General features: G+C 45.5%; 1 protein-coding gene and 1 long non-coding RNA gene across 5 annotated transcripts in view; both read left to right on the forward strand.

The window, feature by feature from the left end:
* The window catches only part of FREM1 (FRAS1 related extracellular matrix 1), a 375,258-nt gene that overhangs the window by 180,129 nt on the left and 173,371 nt on the right, over nt 1-21,758 (forward strand). For 3 of the 4 annotated variants that reach the window (XM_073572162.1, XM_073572160.1, XM_073572161.1), the window contains exons 16-18: nt 14,611-14,863; nt 15,323-15,520; nt 21,170-21,355. In XM_073572162.1, coding sequence (XP_073428263.1) covers nt 14,611-14,863; nt 15,323-15,520; nt 21,170-21,355 — 637 coding nt within the window. Of the gene's footprint in view, nt 1-14,610; nt 14,864-15,322; nt 15,521-21,169; nt 21,356-21,758 lie in introns of those variants that run through there. The other variant, XR_012231567.1, reaches the window with a different exon arrangement.
* Nucleotides 7,148-9,067, forward strand: LOC141086274 (uncharacterized). The gene is made up of 2 exons (XR_012231568.1): nt 7,148-7,193; nt 7,296-9,067. It is a non-coding gene; the product is annotated as an uncharacterized lncRNA (long non-coding RNA).

Here is a 21,758-nt window from a genome sequence, read left to right on the forward strand (position 1 = left end):
TGGATTCAACTCAGTATCAGCAGATTCTTGACAATAATGTGCAAGAATCAGTGACGAAGTTGAAGTTACGCAGGGGATGGATATGTCAGCAAGACAATGATCCAAAACACAGCTCCAAATCTACTCAGGCATTCATGCAGAGGAACAATTACAATGTTCTGGAATGGCCATCCCAGTCCCCAGACCTGAATATCATTGAACATCTGTGGGATGATTTGAAGCGGGCTGTCCATGCTCGGCGACCATCAAACTTAACTGAACTGGAAATGTTTTGTAAACAGGAATGGTCACAAATACCTTCATCCAGGATCCAGGAACTCATTAATAGCTACAGGAAGCGACTAGAGGCTGTTATTTTTGCAAAAGGAGGATCTACGAAATATTAATGTCACTTTTATGTTGAGGTGCCCATACTTTTGCACCGGGCAAATTTTGTTTAAATGCAGATTGCACATTTTCTGTTAGTACAATAAACCTCATTTGAATCCAGAAATATAACTGAGTCCATCAGTTATTAGATATATGAAACTGAAATAGCTGTTGCAAAAACCAAAATTGTTATAAAGAAAAAAGGTTAACATTAAGAGGGGTGCCCAAACTTTAACATATGACTGTAGCTACTCCAAATCGTTTGTTATAAAACTGTATTTCAGTAACAAATCAGAAGATCAGATTTCCACTTAAAAATCGTGAGGTATAACAGTGTTATTCAGCCACACTGTCTAAGAAAATAAATAGTGGTTGTTCATTTAGTGACAGGTGACTGACAACTGTGTTCCTAAGGTTGTGAAACAGCATGGTACAAGGGGTGAAAGGTACATACAACATGAGTGGGAAAAAGCGAGGTCATGGTGGAAGTGGGAAGAGGCTTGGTGTTTGATGTGTACGTGGGTTAGGTGTTAATGTTAATGAAAGCTCAACTGAACAAACACCGTCTTGTCCTATCCAAAGACCACTGACAACATCTGTTACTGGCCGGTCTACTCTACTCCATTTTTTTGGCAGCCTCACAGCGGTATGCATTGTAGATGAGGCTCAGAAAGAGCATGTGCTCCAGTGGATGGCAAACACTGCATCAAGTAGCCTCTCCTCCTCTTCCTCCACCTTAACAACACACAAAGCACAATCTTCAGAGGTGGCACCCCAGTCACCCTTGTTTCCCCTGCGTCACAAATTTCCAAACTCCCAACTGACTGTTGGGAACCACAGATGAGCCATTCTGCAGAGCTGTTCACACATTCTATTCCATGTAATATATTTTTTATGCTTTATGGCCATGTGAACATGCATTTATATGCTGCTTGTGCACCAACTCAAATCAAGCTCAATTTTTGTGTTTTTTCTTTGTATTTTTGCATTCTGTGCAACCTGGGGAGTGGCCTCCCTCTCCTGAGCTGGAAATTGTATTTAAAGGCTTCCCCTTACTGGTGTCCACTGGTTGGGACCTGGTCCTTGTCTGCCCTTATTCACACAGACGTCAACTTTGACACATGATAAGGTTATTAATACTAGACAGTGTAGGACTGACCCGACCACAGAGTCACCTTGTCGATGGTGGGACGGCTTTTATGCTATGTTTGATCAAATACAGTATTACTAAGAACTCTGCATGTTTTAAATGCACTTTTGCTTTCTACTTATTTAATTATAGCAGGGTTTTTTCATTTTGTCTTTTGTAGGTTTTGTATGCTTTATGGCCATGTGAACATGCATTTATATGCTGCATGTGTACCAACTCAAATCAAGCTCAATTTTTGTGTTTTTTCTTTGTATTTTTGCATTCTGTGCAAGCTGGGGTGTGGCCTCCCTCTCCTGAGCTGAAAATTGTATTTAAAGGCTTCCCCTGACTGGTGTCCACTGGTTGGGACCCGGTGCTTGTCTGCCCTTATTCACACAGATGTCAACTTTGACACATGATAAGGTTATTAATACTAGACAGTGTAGGACCGCCCCGACCACAGAGTCACCTTGTCGATGGTGGAATGGCTTTTATGCTATGTTTGATCAAATACAGTATTACTAAGAACTCTGTATGATTTAAATGCACTTTTGCTTTTTACTTATTTAATTATAGCAGGGTTTTTTCATTTTGTCTTTTGTAGGTTTTTCATGTAATATATATAGGGTAGGGCACACTACTAAATATGCCCATGAGTATATGTAGGAAAGAAAGGGTGCTGCATGATGCATGAGGTCATGTGGAAAAAGGGAGAGGAAAGGTCAATGCATATAAAATGCACACACTTAATTATAGAAATAGAAAAATACAACTTTATTGACACCATAACACAAAACCAATAAAAACATTTGAAAACCTTGTGAAGTCCATAGTAGTCTAAGTAACAAAACACATATATACAGTATATATAATCATGTATAATACAAAGGAACAATCAAAAATGGTACCAGGGAGCAGAGTACAGAATAAAGAAGGGAACAAGTGAGACTGTCAGAAGAAATGGATGATCACCCATAGAAGAGTTGCGGTATCTCCGTACCCGCTCTACCTGCTGCTGAATGAGACAGTTGTTGTGTGGCAGTAGATTTGTTCCAGTGTGTCAGAATTAGTTGGGAAACTGTGAGTTAGAAAATGTAATATATAGCATTGTATACCGAAGACTCATAAATCTGCTTTGCTGCCATCTACTGAACAATGTGTATATGAAAGTTAAGTGATTATTCTCCTCACAACAAGCTGCCACAGAAACGGACTCTCACACTTCCTAAGGTAACTCCCAGCACAGGACTCTCACATTTCCTGAGGTAACTTCCAATTCTGGGCAGTTCATGCTGCCTGAGGGACATGTTTCTCCACATAATTGCCTCCACAAAGGAGTGAAGTCTCATCCTGTCAGAAGAGATAAAGCTGCACATGTGCTCTCCTGCATGCTGGCTATCCTGTTTGCTTCTAGCCAGGACCAAATCCACGTGGCTGCCATGCCACTGACTTTGTTTAACCTACTCCCTGCGATGTGATATGGAACGGAAGGCTCAAAACTGTGAGTACTTCCACACTTTAGTGTGTTTCCACAGAGAGACCATCAGTGATGGTCCCTCCATCAGTGTAATATTTCTTGGACTGTGCATAACACTTCCTCTAATAGCAAGTGAAGAGAACTTTGCTCCAGCCACCCTGAGAGGCCATAACATCGCTTGTCTCATGAGGAGAAAACCATTACTTTCATATGCCCCATATATACTGGAAAACCCAAGATCAAACTCTATATTGAAGTTCAGATCAAAAACAGAGCATTTGAATGGTAAAACATCATTTCTTTTATTAATTCAAATATCAAAATTTAAAAGGCATTCATGTTCACAAAATTAGTGCAAGAAAAAAGGGACAAACGACTCCTATTAGAATATGTTTTTGCTGCATTGTATTGGACCTCATAGCTAATAATCATAAGACCAATAACCTCTTTAGATCAATTTATATGCACTGGTAGAGGCCCATAATAAAATATCTGCTGTTCAATTAGAAACATGCAAGGTGCACTCACTACACAGCTGTTGTAACATGGGCTGAAATCAACCACAACCTAGGCTAACCTGATAGTTATCTGGGTTATGAATGAAAATTACTACCCACTACGATCTATGCAAGAGGGTATACATAATATCCAATTGATACTGAAGCTACGAAGGCCATTACCTGGATCCTGGCAGCGTTGGTATAAGTCCCGTGGGAGACACTTCCCTCCACCCCGACGTGCACGTTTCGCCCAGCTTCCCCCGAGGCCATCATGCATCATCTGGGTATCGTATATGGATATGACGTTTATTGATTGATCCTCCTGATGAACCGCTACAGGCGGGGAAATGCGTCGGGGTTGTACCTGCACATGATAAGTGACTTTGTTTATTTTACTATGATTCATAATATACCCTTGAGAGGGGTGAGTGTGTATTATCTGTCTGTCGGACACATTAGTCTGTCACATATGATCATGATGTGGAGGTATTAGATTTTTTATCTTTAATATTATCCTGGGGTCCTATTTTAGCCTAAGGCAATTTGAATGTTCACTGCTATAATATCAGAAGGGCATACCCACATATGACAAGCAATTTATTGGTTAATATACCCCTGTGTGGGGGTTTTTTCAGGACAATATCAATTGTTTGAGGTTTTGCTCGAGCTTAGGGCATTCTGAAGTTTCATTTCTGCACTATCGGATTATTGTTTTACCTCCTGTCTGAATAGGGACTGGTAGGGGAGTGAGGGACAGTCCTCGTTGAGTGGGGGCGCCAATTCTCGTTTGTAGGGTGCCAACCTCCACGGCTAGGAAGGTATCAGTGAGCCTTAAAGTAGGGCTATGTAGCATCCCAGTTTAGGTCTGGTTAATTTTGGCATTGGCCATTTTTCACTGGGATAGGTGTTTTTTAATTTATTAAATAAAAAATTTGTTTTAGTGGATTTATATGTTCGCACTCTCTGACCTTTCCCAGCACCTGTACACTGCAGTACTTTGCTCTGCCCTCAACAGGGCACCGGACCGCCCCCCTGGGTGAGTATAATAAGGCCGGAGTCACCTGGCGAGGAATACGGGTGCGTGCGAGGCGCAAAAAGCACGCATTAGACACGGACCAATGATTCTCTATGGGGTCCCTCGCACCAGGCGTATATTTCTCCTCAGTATCCTACGCTCCGTGCCACTCGCAGCATGCTGCGATTGTCAGCGTACTACGCCCGTAGCACGCCAATGCAAGTCAATGGGTGCGCAAAAAATACGGATTACACACTGACCACACGTGTGACCTGCGAGCAATACGCAGGTCTTTTGGCTGGTGACAGGAAATGGGCCAATCCATCATCAGGAAGCGTAGACATGCAAATGAGCTCAAAAAGCGCTCCAGACATCCAGGAAGTACGCCTCCACGGAGTACAGCAACAGCATGGCGTCCACTTACATAAATGTGGAGATGCTAATTGTGCTGGTGCAGGAGCGTCCAGAAATATGGGACCCACGCGACGCAAACTATGCGAACCGCACACGAAAGGAGGCGTCATGGAGGCGCATCTGTCGCCAGATGTACCATGACTTCGGTGACAGACCACGTGAGGAGCAGCAGAAAATTCGTAAGTGCAACCATAAAAATATAATTAACGTTAGCGCGCGCTATAAAATGACTCTACAATCAGCCCCCCCCCTTCCTGGGCATGTAATTTTAGCCTCATGAGGCCGTTACATTAGGATGTGACACGTGGCTTCACACAGCCATAATTAGGGGTTAGGCCACAAGCTCCTCATCCTCCTAGCCACAAAAATTATTTTCAGGGGAGCTAATGAGACCCTGGGTATCGGCCCAATTACATATGCCACCATGGGTAGAACGCACACCCCATAAGGCCCCATGCCTAGACTACTGTTTGAAAATGTGACCACTCAAATATGTGATTTTGACAATATTTCCTGTCACATTGCAGTTGAAGATGTGATGAAACGGTGGAGAAGCATCCGGGACCAATACCGCCGGGAACGCCAGCAGCGGTCCAGGAGTGGGGATGCTGGCTATGTAAAGCGGAAATATACAGTGGGGAAAAAAAGTATTTAGTCAGTCAGCAATAGTGCAAGTTCCACCACTTAAAAAGATGAGAGGCGTCTGTAATTTACATCATAGGTAGACATCAACTATGGGAGACAAACTGAGAAAAAAAAATCCAGAAAATCACATTGTCTGCTTTTTTTTCATTTTATTTGCATATTATGGTGGAAAATAAGTATTTGGTCAGAAACAAGCAATCAAGATTTCTGGCTCTCACAGACCTGTAACTTCTTCTTTAAGAGTCTCCTCTTTCCTCCACTCATTACCTGTAGTAATGGCACCTGTTTAAACTTGTTATCAGTATAAAAAGACACCTGTGCACACCCTCAAACAGTCTGACTCCAAACTCCACTATGGTGAAGACCAAAGAGCTGTCAAAGGACACCAGAAACAAAATTGTTGCCCTGCACCAGGCTGGGAAGACTGAATCTGCAATAGCCAACCAGCTTGGAGTGAAGAAATCAACTGTGGGAGCAATAATTAGAAATTGGAAGACATACAAGACCAGTGATAATCTCCCTCGATCTGGTGCTCCACGCAAAATCCCACCCCGTGGGGTCAGAATGATCACAAGAACGGTGAGCAAAAATCCCAGAACCACGCGGGGGACCTAGTGAATGAACTGCAGAGAGCTGGGACCAATGTAACAAGGCCTACCATAAGTAACACACTACGCCACCATGGACTCAGATCCTGCAGTGCCAGATGTGTCCCACTGCTTAAGCCTGTACATGTCCGGGCCCATCTGAAGTTTGCTAGAGAGCATTTGGATGATCCAGAGGAGTTTTGGGAGAATGTCCTATGGTCTGATGAAACCAAACTGGAACTGTTTGGTAGAAACACAACTTGTCGTGTTTGGAGGAAAAAGAATACTGAGTTGCATCCATCAAACACCATACCTACTGTAAAGCATGGTGGTGGAAACATCATGCTTTGGGGCTGTTTATCTGCAAAGGGGACAGGACGACTGATCCGGGTACATGAAAGAATGAATGGGGCCATGTATCGTGAGATTTTGAGTGCAAACCTCCTTCCATCAGCAAGGGCATTGAAGATGAAACGTGGCTGGGTCTTTCAACATGACAATGATCCAAAGCACACCGCCAGGGCAACGAAGGAGTGGCTTCGTAAGAAGCATTTCAAGGTCCTGGAGTGGCCTAGCCAGTCTCCAGATCTCAACCCTATAGAAAAACTTTGGAGGGAGTTGAAAGTCCGTGTTGCCAAGCGAAAAGCCAAAAACATCACTGCTCTAGAGGAGATCTGCATGGAGGAATGGGCCAACATACCAACAACAGTGTGTGGCAAGCTTGTGAAGACTTACAGAAAACGTTTGACCTCTGTCATTGCCAACAAAGGATATATCACAAAGTATTGAGATGAAATTTTGTTTCTGACCAAATACTTATTTTCCACCATAATATGCAAATAAAATGAAAAAAAAAACAGACAATGTGATTTTCTGGATTTTTTTTTCTCAGTTTGTCTCCCATAGTTGAGGTCTACCTATGATGTAAATTACAGACGCCTCTCATCTTTTTAAGTGGTGGAACTTGCACTATTGCTGACTGACTAAATACTTTTTTTCCCCACTGTATATATTATGACCGGCTGAACTTCCTCGCCCCAATTCTGGCTCTGAGACCGTAAGTACATACCTCACACCACATGACACAAAAACATTACACAAATACTTTACAGGGACAAAAATATTGATGTATTTTTGCCTCTGTTCTATTTCATAACAGAACTCAATCCAACCTTACGGATCGAGGAACGGCCTCAGAGGCAGAGCCCGTTATTGATCCTGTAGGGGATGAGGTGGCTGGCCCATCTTCTCCCCCTACAAGAAGGATGTCTGAAGAGGAGGCATCACAAGAGCACACAATGGCTGCCCGACAAAACACACCACCAGGATGGTCTGCAGCTGCAACCTCACCCATCCTGGAAGAGATGGGCAACTTGAGCAGCAGCCCAACTGCCCAGATCAGGCCCTCCCCACAGGCTGCTCTAGCAACACGGCGAATAAGAAGAAGGCGCCAGGTCGCCATTCAAGAGAGCAGGACCAATGTGGACACTGGGGTGCTGAATTACCTGTCCAGAGTCACTACAGATGATGGTGAGGAGGCCTGTGCACGTAGCCTCACCCTTTATCTCTGTGCCCTTACCCATGAGGTCAGGCTCCGTATTAGGGGGTGTATTCAGATCCTGCTTGATGCAAGCACCCCCCCAATACCCCATATGAGGTGTTTGAATTTCTGGAGAGGTGGCAGCTCTCACCAAGAAATTTAATGCGCATGAGACCATCCACACAGATGCTTGCTCAAGCAGGGTCTGAACAGCGCCTAATACGTGGGCCAACACCTCAACCCCTTCCTCCCCCTACCCATCCTTCTATTCCGCAACCCCAAATGTCTTCAGCAAGCCAACCCCACCAATATGGCCACTTGTACCCACCCAGTGTTGGAGGCTGGTCCCAACCTGGTTGGGGACGATCTGGCTATCTTGGTGGGTATGATCCACGGGCCTACCATAGCCAACAAGAAGCCCCTCACCATCATCATTATTACTCTGGGCAGTATCACCAACAGGCCCAGGAGGCTGGACAACAACAGCATCATGGGCAACAGTATGGCCCCACACAGGGCGATGTTGGCCACAATGTCCAGCAGCACCCCCAGGCTGTTCCTCCCCGTTCCCCTTCCCCTACATATGAGGATTTATGAATCCAAACTTTGGAGATGTCCAGTGACATGTAACTGGTGCTTCTAATCTAGAGAAAAAAACAGGTGTTCTCCATCACCAACATTTAGAACATAATTTAACACTCACATTTGTAAACAATGTTTTCCAAACATATGAAACAATCCATCATGACAGGCAACGCTACCTCACGCCTTTCACACAGATATTACATGTGTGTATAAAAGAGAATATTTAAATGCGCTATACTGTTACCTGAAAGGATGAAAATACACTAATCACTTGTTAATGCATAGGAAAGGTGTGCTTGCCTTTAGTTAAGTAGTCAACTTTGTTCTTAGCATTCTCTAGTAAACCAATTTGAGGCGAACAGCATTCACAATATCACGCTCTCTCTATGTCTTAACAAGTGAGTTTTGTATTTTCATCCTTTCCAGTATAGCATGCTTAAATATTGTCTGTTCTACAGACAGGTAATATCTGTGTGAAAGATGTGAGGTAGCCTTGCCTGTCATGGTGGAATCTTTCTATGTTTGGAAAACATTATGAGGAAATGTGAGTGTTATCTTATTGACTTTATTTTGGTGATGGAGCTCACCCTTTGTTGCCTAATCCAGGTTAATGTAGGCATGCAGCAATGTTGTTATTGCATAATGTTTGTTGCAGTTATTTTCTGTTATGTTAATGTTACATCAAGTTAACGAAGGCCCAAAGGGTCATTTTGGCCATTGCCAAATTTGTGTGATGGCAAAATTATGTTTGCCTTTAAGCAAAAACCAAAAAACAAAAAGGCAAAACTAAAAATTTGTCTACTCTAGTTAACGTCTCTGTGTGATTTCTCACTAACCCTCACAACATACTAACAGACACCAACCAATGCAAAGAAACACTCATAGAATCATAACAAGGCTTGAGTAATATATATTTAGACACACTTTGAACCAAAAATAATTAGAACATAGACACAGCATTCTCTTGCCAAGAAGTAGCCCCCTCAGGTGAGATAAAGTAATTAGTGAATATATCACGCACTTTGAGGCCAGAGAGCGGTCTACGTTGAGGGATGATAGGTGGTCTCACCCTGCGCACATTGTCCGGCCTACGCACAACACCATCAGAGGAGGAGCAATCATGTATCCTGGTGAAGTTATGCAGAACAACACAGGCTTTCACAACTTCATTCACATTTTGCTCACTCAACTGAATGGCAGACTGGAGTACCCGCCATTTGGCACAAAGAATCCCAAAGGAACACTCCACCAGTCGCCTAGCACGTGATAATAAATTTTATTTTTTTATAGCGCCGACATATTCCGCAGCACTTTACATTTCAGAGGGGATTTGTACAGACAACAGACATTACAGCATAACAATAATCACATACAGTAGATTATAACAAATAACAAGAGGAGTGAGGGCCCTGCTCGCAAGCTTACAGTCTATGAGGAAAGAGGGAGACACGAAAGGTGGGTGGTAACAGTTGCTCTGATTGTATGGACCAGCCATAATGTTAAGTGTGTAACAGTACAGACACAGAGGGCTAATGGATGCATAAAGCATGTGGGAACATGATGCTGGGAACCTGGTTATGGCAAAACTTTTGGCTCTGCCACACAGGGATAGGTTAGGTTAATGTGTTGAGGCGATAGGCCAGTCTGAATAAATGCGTTTTCAGGACACGCTTAAAATTGTGGGTATTGGGGACAAATCGTATTGACCTGGGAAGTGCATTCCAAAGAATTGGCGCGGCACGTGTAAAGTCTTGGAGACGGGAGTGGGAGGTTCTGACTATTGAGGATACTAACCTCAGGTCATCAGCAGAACGGAGGGCGCGGGTAGGGTGGTATACTGAAACAAGGGAGGAGATGTAGGGTGGTGCTGAGCCATGGAGGGCTTTGTGGGTGAGGGTAATAAGTTTATACTGAATTCTGGAGTGGATGGGTAGCCAGTGTAATGACTGGCACAAGGTAGAGGCATCGGTGTAACGATTGGTGAGGAATATGATCCTGGCTGCAGCATTCAAGACAGATTGGAGAGGGGAGAGTTTGGTAAGAGGGAGACCGATTAGAAGAGAGTTACAATAGTCGAGACGAGAATGAATAAGAGAAACAGTAAGAGTTTTTGCAGAGTCAAAAGTAAGAAAAGGTCGAATTCTAGAAATGTTTTTGAGGTGCAGATGACAAGAGCGAGCCAGTGATCGAATGTGGGGGGCAAAGGAAAGCTCGGAATCAAGTATGACCCCAAGACAGCGGGCATGTTGCTGGGGAGTAATAGTGGAACCACACACAGAAATAGCAATGTCGGGTATAGGTACATTAGTAGCGGGAGGAAACACCAGGAGTTCAGTCTTTGACAGGTTCAGTTTCAGATATAGTGAGGACATGATATTAGACACAGCGTTTAGACAATCGCCAGTGTTTTCTAGAAAGGCTGGCGTGATGTCAGGAGAAGAAGCGTATAATTGGGTGTCATCAGCATAGAGATGGTACTGGAAACCAAATCTACTGATTGTTTGACCAATAGGGGCAGTGTACAAGGAGAAGAGGAGGGGGCCTAGAACCGATCCTTGAGGAACCCCAACAGTAAGGGGAAGGTGAGAGGAGGAGGAACCGGCAAAAGAAACAGTAAAGGAGCGGTCGGAGAGATAGGAGGAGAACCAGGAGAGAACGGTGTCCTTGAGGCCAATGGAACGGAGCATAGTGAGGAGGAGCTGATGATCCACAGTGTCGAATGCTGCAGAGAGATCCAAGAGAATTAGCATGGAGTAATGACCATTTGATTTAGCTGTTAGCAGATCATTAGAGACTTTAGTGAGGGCAGTTTCGGTGGAGTGTAAAGAGCGGAAACCGGATTGGAGAGGGTCGAGAACAGAGTTTTCTGAGAGATAGCGGATAAGACGGGAGTGGACCAGGCGTTCCAGGAGTTTAGAGATGAAGGGAAGATTAGAGACAGGTCTATAGTTAGCGGCACAGTTTTGGTCGAGGGATGGTTTTTTAAGTAGTGGATGTATGATGGCATGCTTAAATGAGGAGGGAAAAATACCAGAAGAGAGAGAGAGGTTAAATATTTTAGTTAGGTGAGGGGTGACAGCAGGGGAAAGGGACTGGAGGAGATGTGACGGAAATGGGTCACTGGTGCAAGTAGTTGGGTGAGAAGATGCAAGGAGCCTGCTTACTTCTTCTTCTGTGACTGGTTCAAAATCAGAGAGTGAGTTAGATGCAGTGGGGGAGGGAGGACAGTGCATGGTATGAGGGGATTTGGAGATAATTTCCTGTCGGATCTGGTCAATTTTTTCTTTGAAGTAATTGGCCAGATCGTCAGCTCGGAGCTCCGTGGTTGGGGCCTGTACTCTTGGATTGAGTAGAGAATGAAAAGTGTCAAAGAGACGTTTCGGGTTGTTGGACAGTGAGGTGATGAGGGTGTTGAAATAGGTTTGTTTGGAGAGGTGAAGGGCAGTGTTGTATGTTCTAAGCATAAATTTAAAATGGATGAAATCTTCGTGTAGACTGGATTTTCTCCACAGACGTTCGGCGCACCTGGAGCACCGCTGCAGGAAACGTGTTTGCACCGTGTGCCAGGGTTGTCGCCATCTGTGTTGTGGTGTTCTATTTATAGGGGGTGCAAATTCATCCAGGGCACTTTGAAGTGTTTCATTGTAATGCTTCAATGCAGAATCAGGACATGAGAGGGAGGAGATAGGGGCCAATGAAGACTGCAAGTTCTTCAGAAGTTTCTGGGTGTTAATGGCCTGTATGTTTCTATAAGTCTGGACAGTGGGGGTGACCTGAGCAGCCTGGCAGTTCTTTATAGAGAATGAAAGAAGATTGTGGTCAGAGAGCGGGAGAGGGGAGTTTGCAAAATCATCCACTGCACAAAGCCGAGAGAAGACCAAGTCGAGGGAGTTTCCGTCTTCATGCGTTGGAGAATTAGTAAGCTGCGAAAGGCCAAATGAGGAGCTTAGAGATAAAAGGTGAGTAGCAGATGGGGAGAGGGGAAGAGCAATGGGGATGTTGAAATCTCCCATGACGAGGGTAGGGATGTCACAGGAGAGAAAATGTGGAAGCCAAGTGGCAAAATGATCCAGGAACTGATGGGAGGGGCCGGGAGGACGATACACCACCGCCACTTGCATGGAGAAAGGGGTGTAGAGTCTGACGGCATGGACCTCAAAAGAAGGGAAGACAAGTGAGGGTACTTGAGGGATAACCTGAAAGGTACATTTTGGTGATAGGAGCAGACCAACGCCTCCACCAGCTCTTTTGTCTGATCTTGGGGTATGAGAGAAGTGTAGCCCCCCGTATGAAAGAGCAGCAGCAGCGGTAGTATCTGACTGCTGGATCCAGGTTTCAGTAAGAGCCAGGAGGTTAAGAGAATTAGAAAGGAAGAAGTCATGAATGAAGGAGAGTTTGTTACACACTGAGCGAGAATTCCAAAGTGCACAATTAAGAGAGACAGATGGCATGCAGGGAATATTAATAAGATTAGAGGGGTTTCTGAGTGTAGCAGTGGGGGGGTTTGACTTTCTATAACATGGGGGACCAGGGTTGGGAGCAATGTCTCCTGCGACTAGGAGAAGGAGGATAGAAAGAGTGAGCAGATGGTTAAGTGATTTGTGAGAGCGTCTCTAGTGTTGAATGGTGGGACTGCCTGGATCTGTGCAATTTAACAATGTGAAAAGAGCGTGAGTGCTATACATAGGAGAGGATAGGCGCAATAGGCGTGATAGGCGCAAGTTCAAAATTCTGCGCCTGTGGTCAAGGTTGCGCCGGGGATATGGCCTCATGACATTACGTGATAACTGAAAGGCCTAATCTGCCACAAGGACATAAGGGACTGATTGTTCGGGGGAGCCTGGTAGCTGGCGTGGTGGTGGTAGTTCAAACTGGTTGGTGCGTAGCCGCCGACCCATTATGGAAGTATTGAAGACTCTAGAGTCTCCCGTCCTTCCATAGGCCCCAATGTCCACAATTATAAACTTGTATTGAGGGTCTACCAGAGCCAACAATACAACAGAAAAGTATTGCTTATAACTGAAGAATTGGGACCCTGAGTTCGGCGGCTTACGCACCCTGATATGTTTGCCATCCAGGGCCCCAATACAATTTGGAAACTGGCAGTCCTCCTCAAAGTCCCTTGAAATCCTTAACCAGTCTTCCATCCTGGGCTCGGGTAGGACCACCTGATGGAGTCTTGTCCAGATTTGTGCACATGTAGACCTCACTATGTCTGAATTGGTGGACTTTCCAATGAGAAACTCATGGTGGAGGGCGGCATAAGACAGGCCAGTGGACAGGAAGCTGTAGAACAACAGAAATAGTCCAGGTTAGAATGGCTAAAGTAAAAAAAAATCAGTTACATGCCGACCAAACTTGGTAGGAAATGAGAGAGAACAACACACACATATTTGGTGGCACAATGACTAAGTGATATGCAGTACATATTAGATGTAACATTGTGCTGTGTCAGTTGAAACATATTTTGAGTAAGATGAGGGTATTAAACATTGTCCAAGAAGGCCAAAAAACATAAATTAACACACACATTATGAACATAGAGAATGTGGTTGTGGAGTACATACCGTATTGTGAGTAGAAGTCGCTCCTCTGCAGATATGGCTTGGCGCATCCTAGTGTCCTGAAATGTGATCCCAGGGCGTCTCCAAGAGGCGATCAAATGTGGAAATGCTCATTCGACAGTACTGGTAAAATTTTTCAGGATGCTCCCGCAGAGACGAACAGAGGCGGTGAAAATGCCCTCTTGTGAGTCGTTGCCTCAAAAGTGGATGTACCCACATGCGTCTCCTCCTCCGCGGATCCACTTTCACAGGATATGGTTGGCCAAAGCGCCGTGACAAAAGCCAGGTAAAGAGAACCTGCTCGGTTGTATTGAATGTCAGACCCTCTGCCATGCTGCAAAAAGAACACCAACACACCTCGTGAAAGCAAGGTGAGAAATGTACAGAATGTAGGCAGCCACCTATTTCTGAGTGTCTAAATAGGGTGCAGGCTAATGATTTAAATAGTTTGCAGGCCTCAAAACCGTTAAATGTCCATTTTGCAAGGCTGCGAGAAAATCTCGCCATACGGATTGCATACGGATTGCATACGGAGACACACATGCGCAAAATACGCGACCTCACCTTGCTTACGGATGACCTACGGACCACTATTTTGTGGTCATTGATCCGTATTACGCATGTAAAATACGAAGCGTATTTTGCGCAGGTTAGTGTGACTCCAGCCTTAAAGTTATTTTTCTTATCTTGCAGGTCGGATCAGGGACTTACATTATGGAGGATGTTATCCATTATTTGCTAAAGCCAATCTGAAATACCCACAGTTAATCACTTTTATATTGCAGATTTTACCAGTAAATGATGAGCCACCAGTTATGAAGGACAACCTCCTACCAACAATATACTGTTCAGAGGGAGACGATGTTGTTCTTTCTACTGACTACATCTACGCTGTTGATGAGGATAGCGATGATGCGAAACTGATGTTTATGATTGCACGGCAGCCCCGCTTGGGTATTGTTCAGAAGAATGGAGCCGCCATTGACCGTTTCTCTCAGAAAGATGTTCTTGATGGAGCTGTGGTCTACAAGCATACCAGTATGAACTCAATATGAGACCTTTCAATATTATCTAGATAGGTCTTGATCTTGAATCAGGGTGTGAAATAAGAAAGCATAGCCCCCAATAAAATATTATATTAAATTGGTCTAAAACCACATAGTTCATAGAGCACCCTTCCTGTTTTTGCTTGATCATGTTGAATTCCTTACTCTTCCTTTTCCCTATTTTATATACTCCTGAATGTTGCCTATGTTAGTAAAATATACTAAATGTACAGTGGTAAAGAGGGATCAGCAGATATCTGAATCGCATTGCGTGAAGATAAATTTGTAAATGATTAGGTAGATGTATGATATTTAGTTGCATGAATGTGAAATAGCTATATTCTGATTCAGGAATATTAGGTATCTTCAACATGCAAGCATCTCTTCATAAATACAAACTTGCAGAATACGTGTCTTAAGATTTTAATATGGCTCTTGTTTCATCCTTCAGGTGGAGAAATTGGATTGAAACTTTGCTATGACATTATAACCCTCGTTATTTCGGATGCTGAATTGGATGCTGATATCAATATATGTTGCGTTAATGGACCCAATAAACCTCTAGTGCCTAATCATGACTCCTTTCCTATGTATGATGTAAACATCACTGTTTTTCCTGTGGATAACCAATCACCATTACTTACAATAGGTAAGATATCAGCCTGATGAAGGGACATAAACAGTCCCGAAAGCTTGCTTTGTAACAACATTCACTATTATTTGTTAGCCATTAAAAGGTATCATACCCACAAGATTCCTATTTTGTTTCTCTCACTGAGAGCACTTTATATATTTTTTTACAATAGGTAACATTCATTATTTATTAAAGTGGTTGTAAAAACAATCATCTATGGAACTTTGGAATTTACCGCTTATTACAAATCCTCTCTATCCTCAAGAACAAAGGGATATTCAATTCTATTGTGTACTGCTCATTGCCTAGGTTATCTGTCACCTTTCAGTCTCAAAGTGGTCAGTGCCTCTGCATGCGTCATTTTGACGCTGCACCGACCGCAACAAAATGCAGCATGTTGCGTTCGAAGCAGTTAGGCTCAGCGTCAAAACGACGCATGCGGAGGCATTTACATACATTCGCATGGCCTGCGTACCCAATGTTAAAGATAGGTACCCAGGACGCATTCCAACGTAGGCGGAGCTGAATAGAAGAGGTGTGGCAGTGGGCGGGGCCTAACGGAGGATGTACGCAGCCCTCCGCAGCTCTGCCCAACGCAAGTGTGAAACCAGCCTTACCTAGGTAAAGAGCATGCGTCAATAGCAGGCTCTATGCTTTAGATCCTGCAAGCACTGCTCCTACATTTTTTTCCATGCAGCAAAAACAAAGCTGCCTCTGTTAGGCTAGTTTCCCACTAGCGTTTTTTAGCGCTGCGCTGCAATAGAATCGCATGCCAAAAACGCATCATGCGTTTTGTATGCGTTTGCTTTTTTTAGGCGCATGCGTTTTAACCAGTTTCTAGCCATGTTAACTCTTGAATCGCATGCGATTTTAAACGCAGGCGTGCGCATGTCCATGCGCACGCCTGCATTCCCATAGACTGTAATATGATTTTTTTTCGCAGTTGGACGGACCAAAAATGCAACAGGTTGCGTCCGGCGCGCCTAGGTGCACACTACAAAAAAACGCATGCACACGAAAATGCATACGAACACGTGCATACGCTAGACCATGCACCCCCATGTTAAAGATAGGGGCGCAGGACGCATGCGCATGGAAGCGCACGAAGCGCAGCGCTAAAAAACGCTAGTGTGAAACCAGCCTCATCTGCACAGGAGATAGTTTTGACCAGTGGTGCGAGGTCTGAACCTTCAATCTTCAGAAGCATACAGCCCCCTGGCAACCAGTATGAAACCACATCAGAATATTCCTTGAAAGGTAAACCCAGACTTGTCCTGCCCCAGATCTTTTAATTATGTCCTTTATAGGTGACGTCACCATCAGGGCTCTGTATCTCTCATGCGTGTTCTGTCTTAGTGGTCATCCGTAATGAATTTGGGTGTATGACCCTCGGCTTCATCTGAACAATGCTCATGCCCTTAGTGGCAGTAGTGACACTGATTCAACTTCACTGCAGATGGCTGCAAAGCGGGATCTGTGTAACTAATACCAATCTAGGCATGTACGTTGTGCTGAAGTGTCAGGGGAGCTTAGGCTGGTTTCACATTTGCGTCTGTGTGTGCAACGTTTGATCCGCATAGATCCGCATGTGTCATGCGTACATATATTTAACATGGTGTACGCAGGGACCTGCGTTTGCATGCGTTAGCATGCTTTTGCGTACGCTTGCATCATTTTGCGGTGGGTGGCGAATGCAACATGTTGCATTTTTTGAGGCGTCAAAAATCCATCAAATATGAGCAGGCATGCGGATGAGTGCATAAAAAGCGCATTACTGTCTATAGGAACGCATTGGTACGCAAGGACATGTGTACACATGCGTTTGATACGCATACGTTATTCAAAATACATATAGAAATCCCATGAGACACGCCCATTTTTGTCTGGTCGAACGCATGCGCATAAACAACGCAAACGCATGCACATGCAGTGTTTTTCCCTGTCATGAGTAAGATGATGCGCATAAAAACGTTGCATAAACATGCATTTTCATGCGGATGATACGCTGCGGACTCAAATGCTAATGTGAACCTAGCCTTACACCCAGCTTAATTGCGCATGACCAGGAAGGCAGAATGTCGTGCTCATGTGTGGGAGAGAGGGTCCCCGTTGAGTGTCCGGGTTGGAACCAAGGGGACCGTCACCTGGGTTCCGGGGGAAGCTGTTTCCGGGGGACAAAGTTCAGGGACAGACCGTGCGTGAAGACTGACAGTTGGACTGGGGTAGGAGCCAATATAAAAGGGGCGGGGAGCAAGAGTCACAGTGAGTCAGCAGAACGAGACAGAAGGAGCAGGAGATCATGGGAGCGACTGAGAGCCAGAACGACTCACCAGAGCCAGGAAGGAGGCCAGAGACAGGAGAGCTACTTCCCCTGGACATCAGTGGCACGGCGCCGAGACGACAGTCCGAGAACCGCTGCCCCGCGTCGACCAGCCCGCGGCTGCTGCCTGCCCGTGGTCACCAGTGGCCGTTGCCACCTCGCTCCTGTCCGTGGCTGCGACCTGCCCACGGACACCAGCAGCCGCTGCCACCTCACTCCAACCCACGGCTGCGGCTTGTCTCCCGCTGCCCGCGGCGGCTCTGCCCTCACCCGTGGTCATGGCAAGCCCAGTGCCATCAGCAGCCACCACTGTCCCGCTCCGATCCGTGGCAGGGGCCGAGCCTCTGCTTGCTGTGGATTCCCCATTGCAGCTGCTAGCTGCACAGGTGGCCTGTCACCCACCACCCTGCATCGCTGCCGCTTGCCCCCATCCAGGGGCTGCGGCCTACTCATCCAAGGACTCCTCCGGGGCCGGAGGTGCCACAGCGCCACAAGAGTGGTGGAACGCTCGAAGACTACGCCAACTCTTCAGCAGCTGGGCCCAGCGGCTGCTTCGCTGAAGAACCACCGTCCAGAATGCCAATGGTCGTCAGGACGGCTAAGTTGACTATATAGTTAAGGACCCGTAGTTGGCCATACCGCGGCCCTATAGTGACCGGCTCTCGCCGGATGTAGTCTTGTTCTACTCTGTGTTTACTGGTATTGAGCCCCTGCGAGGGCAACCCTTGTTACCCCTTTTGGTTGGTCAGGCCGAGCCTGAGGAAAGTCGCCTCTAGGCCTATAAACGTTATTACCAAAAGCACCAAACCGTCTCGCGACTCGTCACTGCATCCTGCGTACCTGCTAGTACCACATTCTGCGTAATCGGCAGGATGCAGTCTCCGAGCTCGGACGAGAGCCCCCGGCCCAGCATTTCTTTGGGGGCCATGCTAAGCAATCTACCCAGGTTCTCCGGCAGCAATACTATGCTGTGGAATTGGACGGAGCGAATGCGTGGGTTATTCAGGATGCATCCGCTTACCCCTGACCTAGAGGCAGAAGTGGCCCTGATGGTGTTGGACGGGGAAGCCCGGGATACCGTAATGTTGAGGCCCCAGGGGCAACGAAACACCTTCATCAGGGTGTTACAGATCTTAGAAGAGGCCCATGGGGACCCGACCGATGTGGGGGAACTGAGAACCCAGATGTTTAGACACATGCAGAAAGAGTGGGAAACAGTGACCCAGTATATGAATGTTTTGCAGGAACTGTTTTTAGCCATTGAAAGGAAGGATGGAGTCGGTGTGGGGACCGTGGACGTAACATTACATGACCTGTTAGTGACCGGATTATGAGACACCCTGACAAGACAGGCTTTGCGAGAGCGGGTCCGAATGGACCCACATCTGACCCTTTCAGAGATAGGGAAGGAGGCACGGGTTCGGGAGCAGGAGCAAGAGGTGACGATTCCCGTGGGGATGGCTCGGAGTATCGAAGCATCCGTAAGCGCCCTGAGCGAACCCGACTGGGTACAAGAGATAAAGCAAGAGATACAGAGTATTAAGGGTGAACTGGCCGAAGCCAAGGAAGCGGCCACAAGGAGTCGGCCAGGGCCGGGTAAAGGAGGCATGAACCATCGCGGCCCCCACCCAAGTCAGTCCCTACGACCATTTGCCTGTTACGATTGTGGAGAATTGGGACGCTCCACCCGTGAGTGCCCATGTTCCAGGGGGAACCTGCCCCACTGGCCAAGAGGAGCAGAGGACCCTGAGCCATGGGGATGCCACCCGGAGCTGGAGCCCATCACACGGGGTGGAGGAAGTCACGAAGACCTGGTCGCGCGGTGCCCAGTGGTATGGGCAGAGATCGAAGGCCGTGCCGTGCGATGACTAGTAGATACGGGATTGCAAGTTACAACCATGCCAGAGACTTATTTTCGGCAGCATTTTCCCGAAGCAGTGAGACCTCAGTGGGGGACAGTGATAAAGTTGGTAGCCGCCAACCAGCTACCAGTTCCTGCCATCAGAGTAGCCTGGATGCAGATTTCGATAAGCGGCAAATCACTCGGCCGCCGGGGAGTGGTCCTGACCCAGGGAGACACAAACAGCAAACATCCGGTTATTCTGGGTATGAACATACTACGAGAGTTCGGCAACCTCCTCCTCAATGAACCCACACAAGAGACTCTGAGCCACTGGGGTTCTCGCACGACCCAAGGGCAGGTCTTCCAGCGGTTGGTGCGGGAGGCGCGAGTGCTCCAGGAGTGCCAGGAAGGTGAGGCGCTGGGCAAGGTGATCGCACCGGTGGCCCCTCTGCTCGTGCTTCTTCCAGGACAGACGGTGGTAGCTCTGCCGATCCGCGCCCCGATGCCACTGGAGGGCGTGGAGGTGAAGGTGGAAACATGTTACTTGGAGCGCCTGCACCCTGGCATACTGGTAGCCCGCTCCCTGGCCATGGTGCGGGAGGGGACCGTCCGGTGCATTGTGTCAACCTGGAAGACCAAGATATCACGATGAAGCCCCGGGCCGAAATGGCCAAACTAGTGAGGCAAAAAGGCTGACCCCCTGACAAAGGCTGATGCTGAAATGCGCGTCGGGGTTGGCACATCCAAGGGACACTCTGCATTTGTTTTGAGGTAGCTATGGAGTATTTATTTTAAACACTATGTTCATTTAAATATATAAGTGATTCATCAGGATTTGTCATTGATTGCACTGGCACTTTATAACATACCTTTCCTGAGTCCTTATTTTACTCCTCTACACCCCAATATATTTACTAATTCACTTTAGTAGCAATGTAATATTTATATACGGTATTTCATTACAATGTTGTGCACTTTATAATTGCAATTTTGCACATAAGCAATTCCTTATTTCTTTCTCTACCAATTTCCGCCCACATTTTTTGCCTCAATTTTGCTATTGTCATAGCAGCAAAATATATATATATTTTTTTTTTCAAATTTTTTTTTCTCAATTTAAAAAAAAAAAATCTCTCATCACATTTGGTGCACCTTTACAGCTGCCATTTTGCACATGTCATTTTTTATTGCTACCTTGCTTTCATTTATCTATTCTTTGAATTATTTTTACATTATTCCACTACTCACTGTGATTTTTATTGTGTTCCTTGTGATGTGTCTCATTTCTTCTGGTGTTTTCCCACCTTTACCACATTGGTTCATTTTGTTTATTTAATAAAGATAATTATTCATTATTTTTGGACTTTTATTCTCATTTTTTTCTTCATTTTTCTAGTTTGCAATGAAGAATGATAAATCATTTAAGTCTCGAAATGTGCAAAGCTGGTAGAGACATACCTCAAAAGTGAAATGTAATTATTTCATTTATTTTCTTGCATAGATGACATATTTACTGTGGATGAAGGCAAATCATGTACAATTACCGTGCGTCACTTACATGCCAATGATCCTGACACAGAGGGCAATGCTTTGCAATTTGTACTTGTTTCTCCTCCTCGATATGGCTACATTGAGAATATTCTCCCATCTCCAGGGTTTGAGAAAAGTAACATGGGAATAAGTATTGGTGAGTGATTAAAAAAACTTTAATTGAATTAGAAATCATGTAGTGGGACGGGGAACCTTTCGTATCCTATTACGCACAATACTTAGCCATCTAGCCCCAACAGCGTGAGTACAAGGAGGCGGCCCATCCCTGCTCAAAGCTGATAAGAAGCATTCACTAAACATATAAAAGTCCATCTTTAATATGCACAGTTCCTTCTTAAGTGATCGCCATGATTTTACATATCTTATTGTTCCCAGAATAGACTTTACACAGCATGTGGCATTATTTTAGAAAGCTACAATGGAATTTTGTTATCTTTCCAGAAATGCTGTCACCTTCTTTAAACATGGCATCTTATGCAAAATATCTGTCAAAACTGAAATGTTGGAAGCTAGATTTTTTTTGTAGGAAAAGTATGTAT

This window comes from Dendrobates tinctorius, unplaced genomic scaffold (assembly GCF_039654945.1).
Source record: "Dendrobates tinctorius isolate UK_male_01 unplaced genomic scaffold, ASM3965494v1 ptg000031l, whole genome shotgun sequence".
In the NCBI taxonomy this organism is placed as follows: Eukaryota; Metazoa; Chordata; class Amphibia; order Anura; family Dendrobatidae; genus Dendrobates; species Dendrobates tinctorius.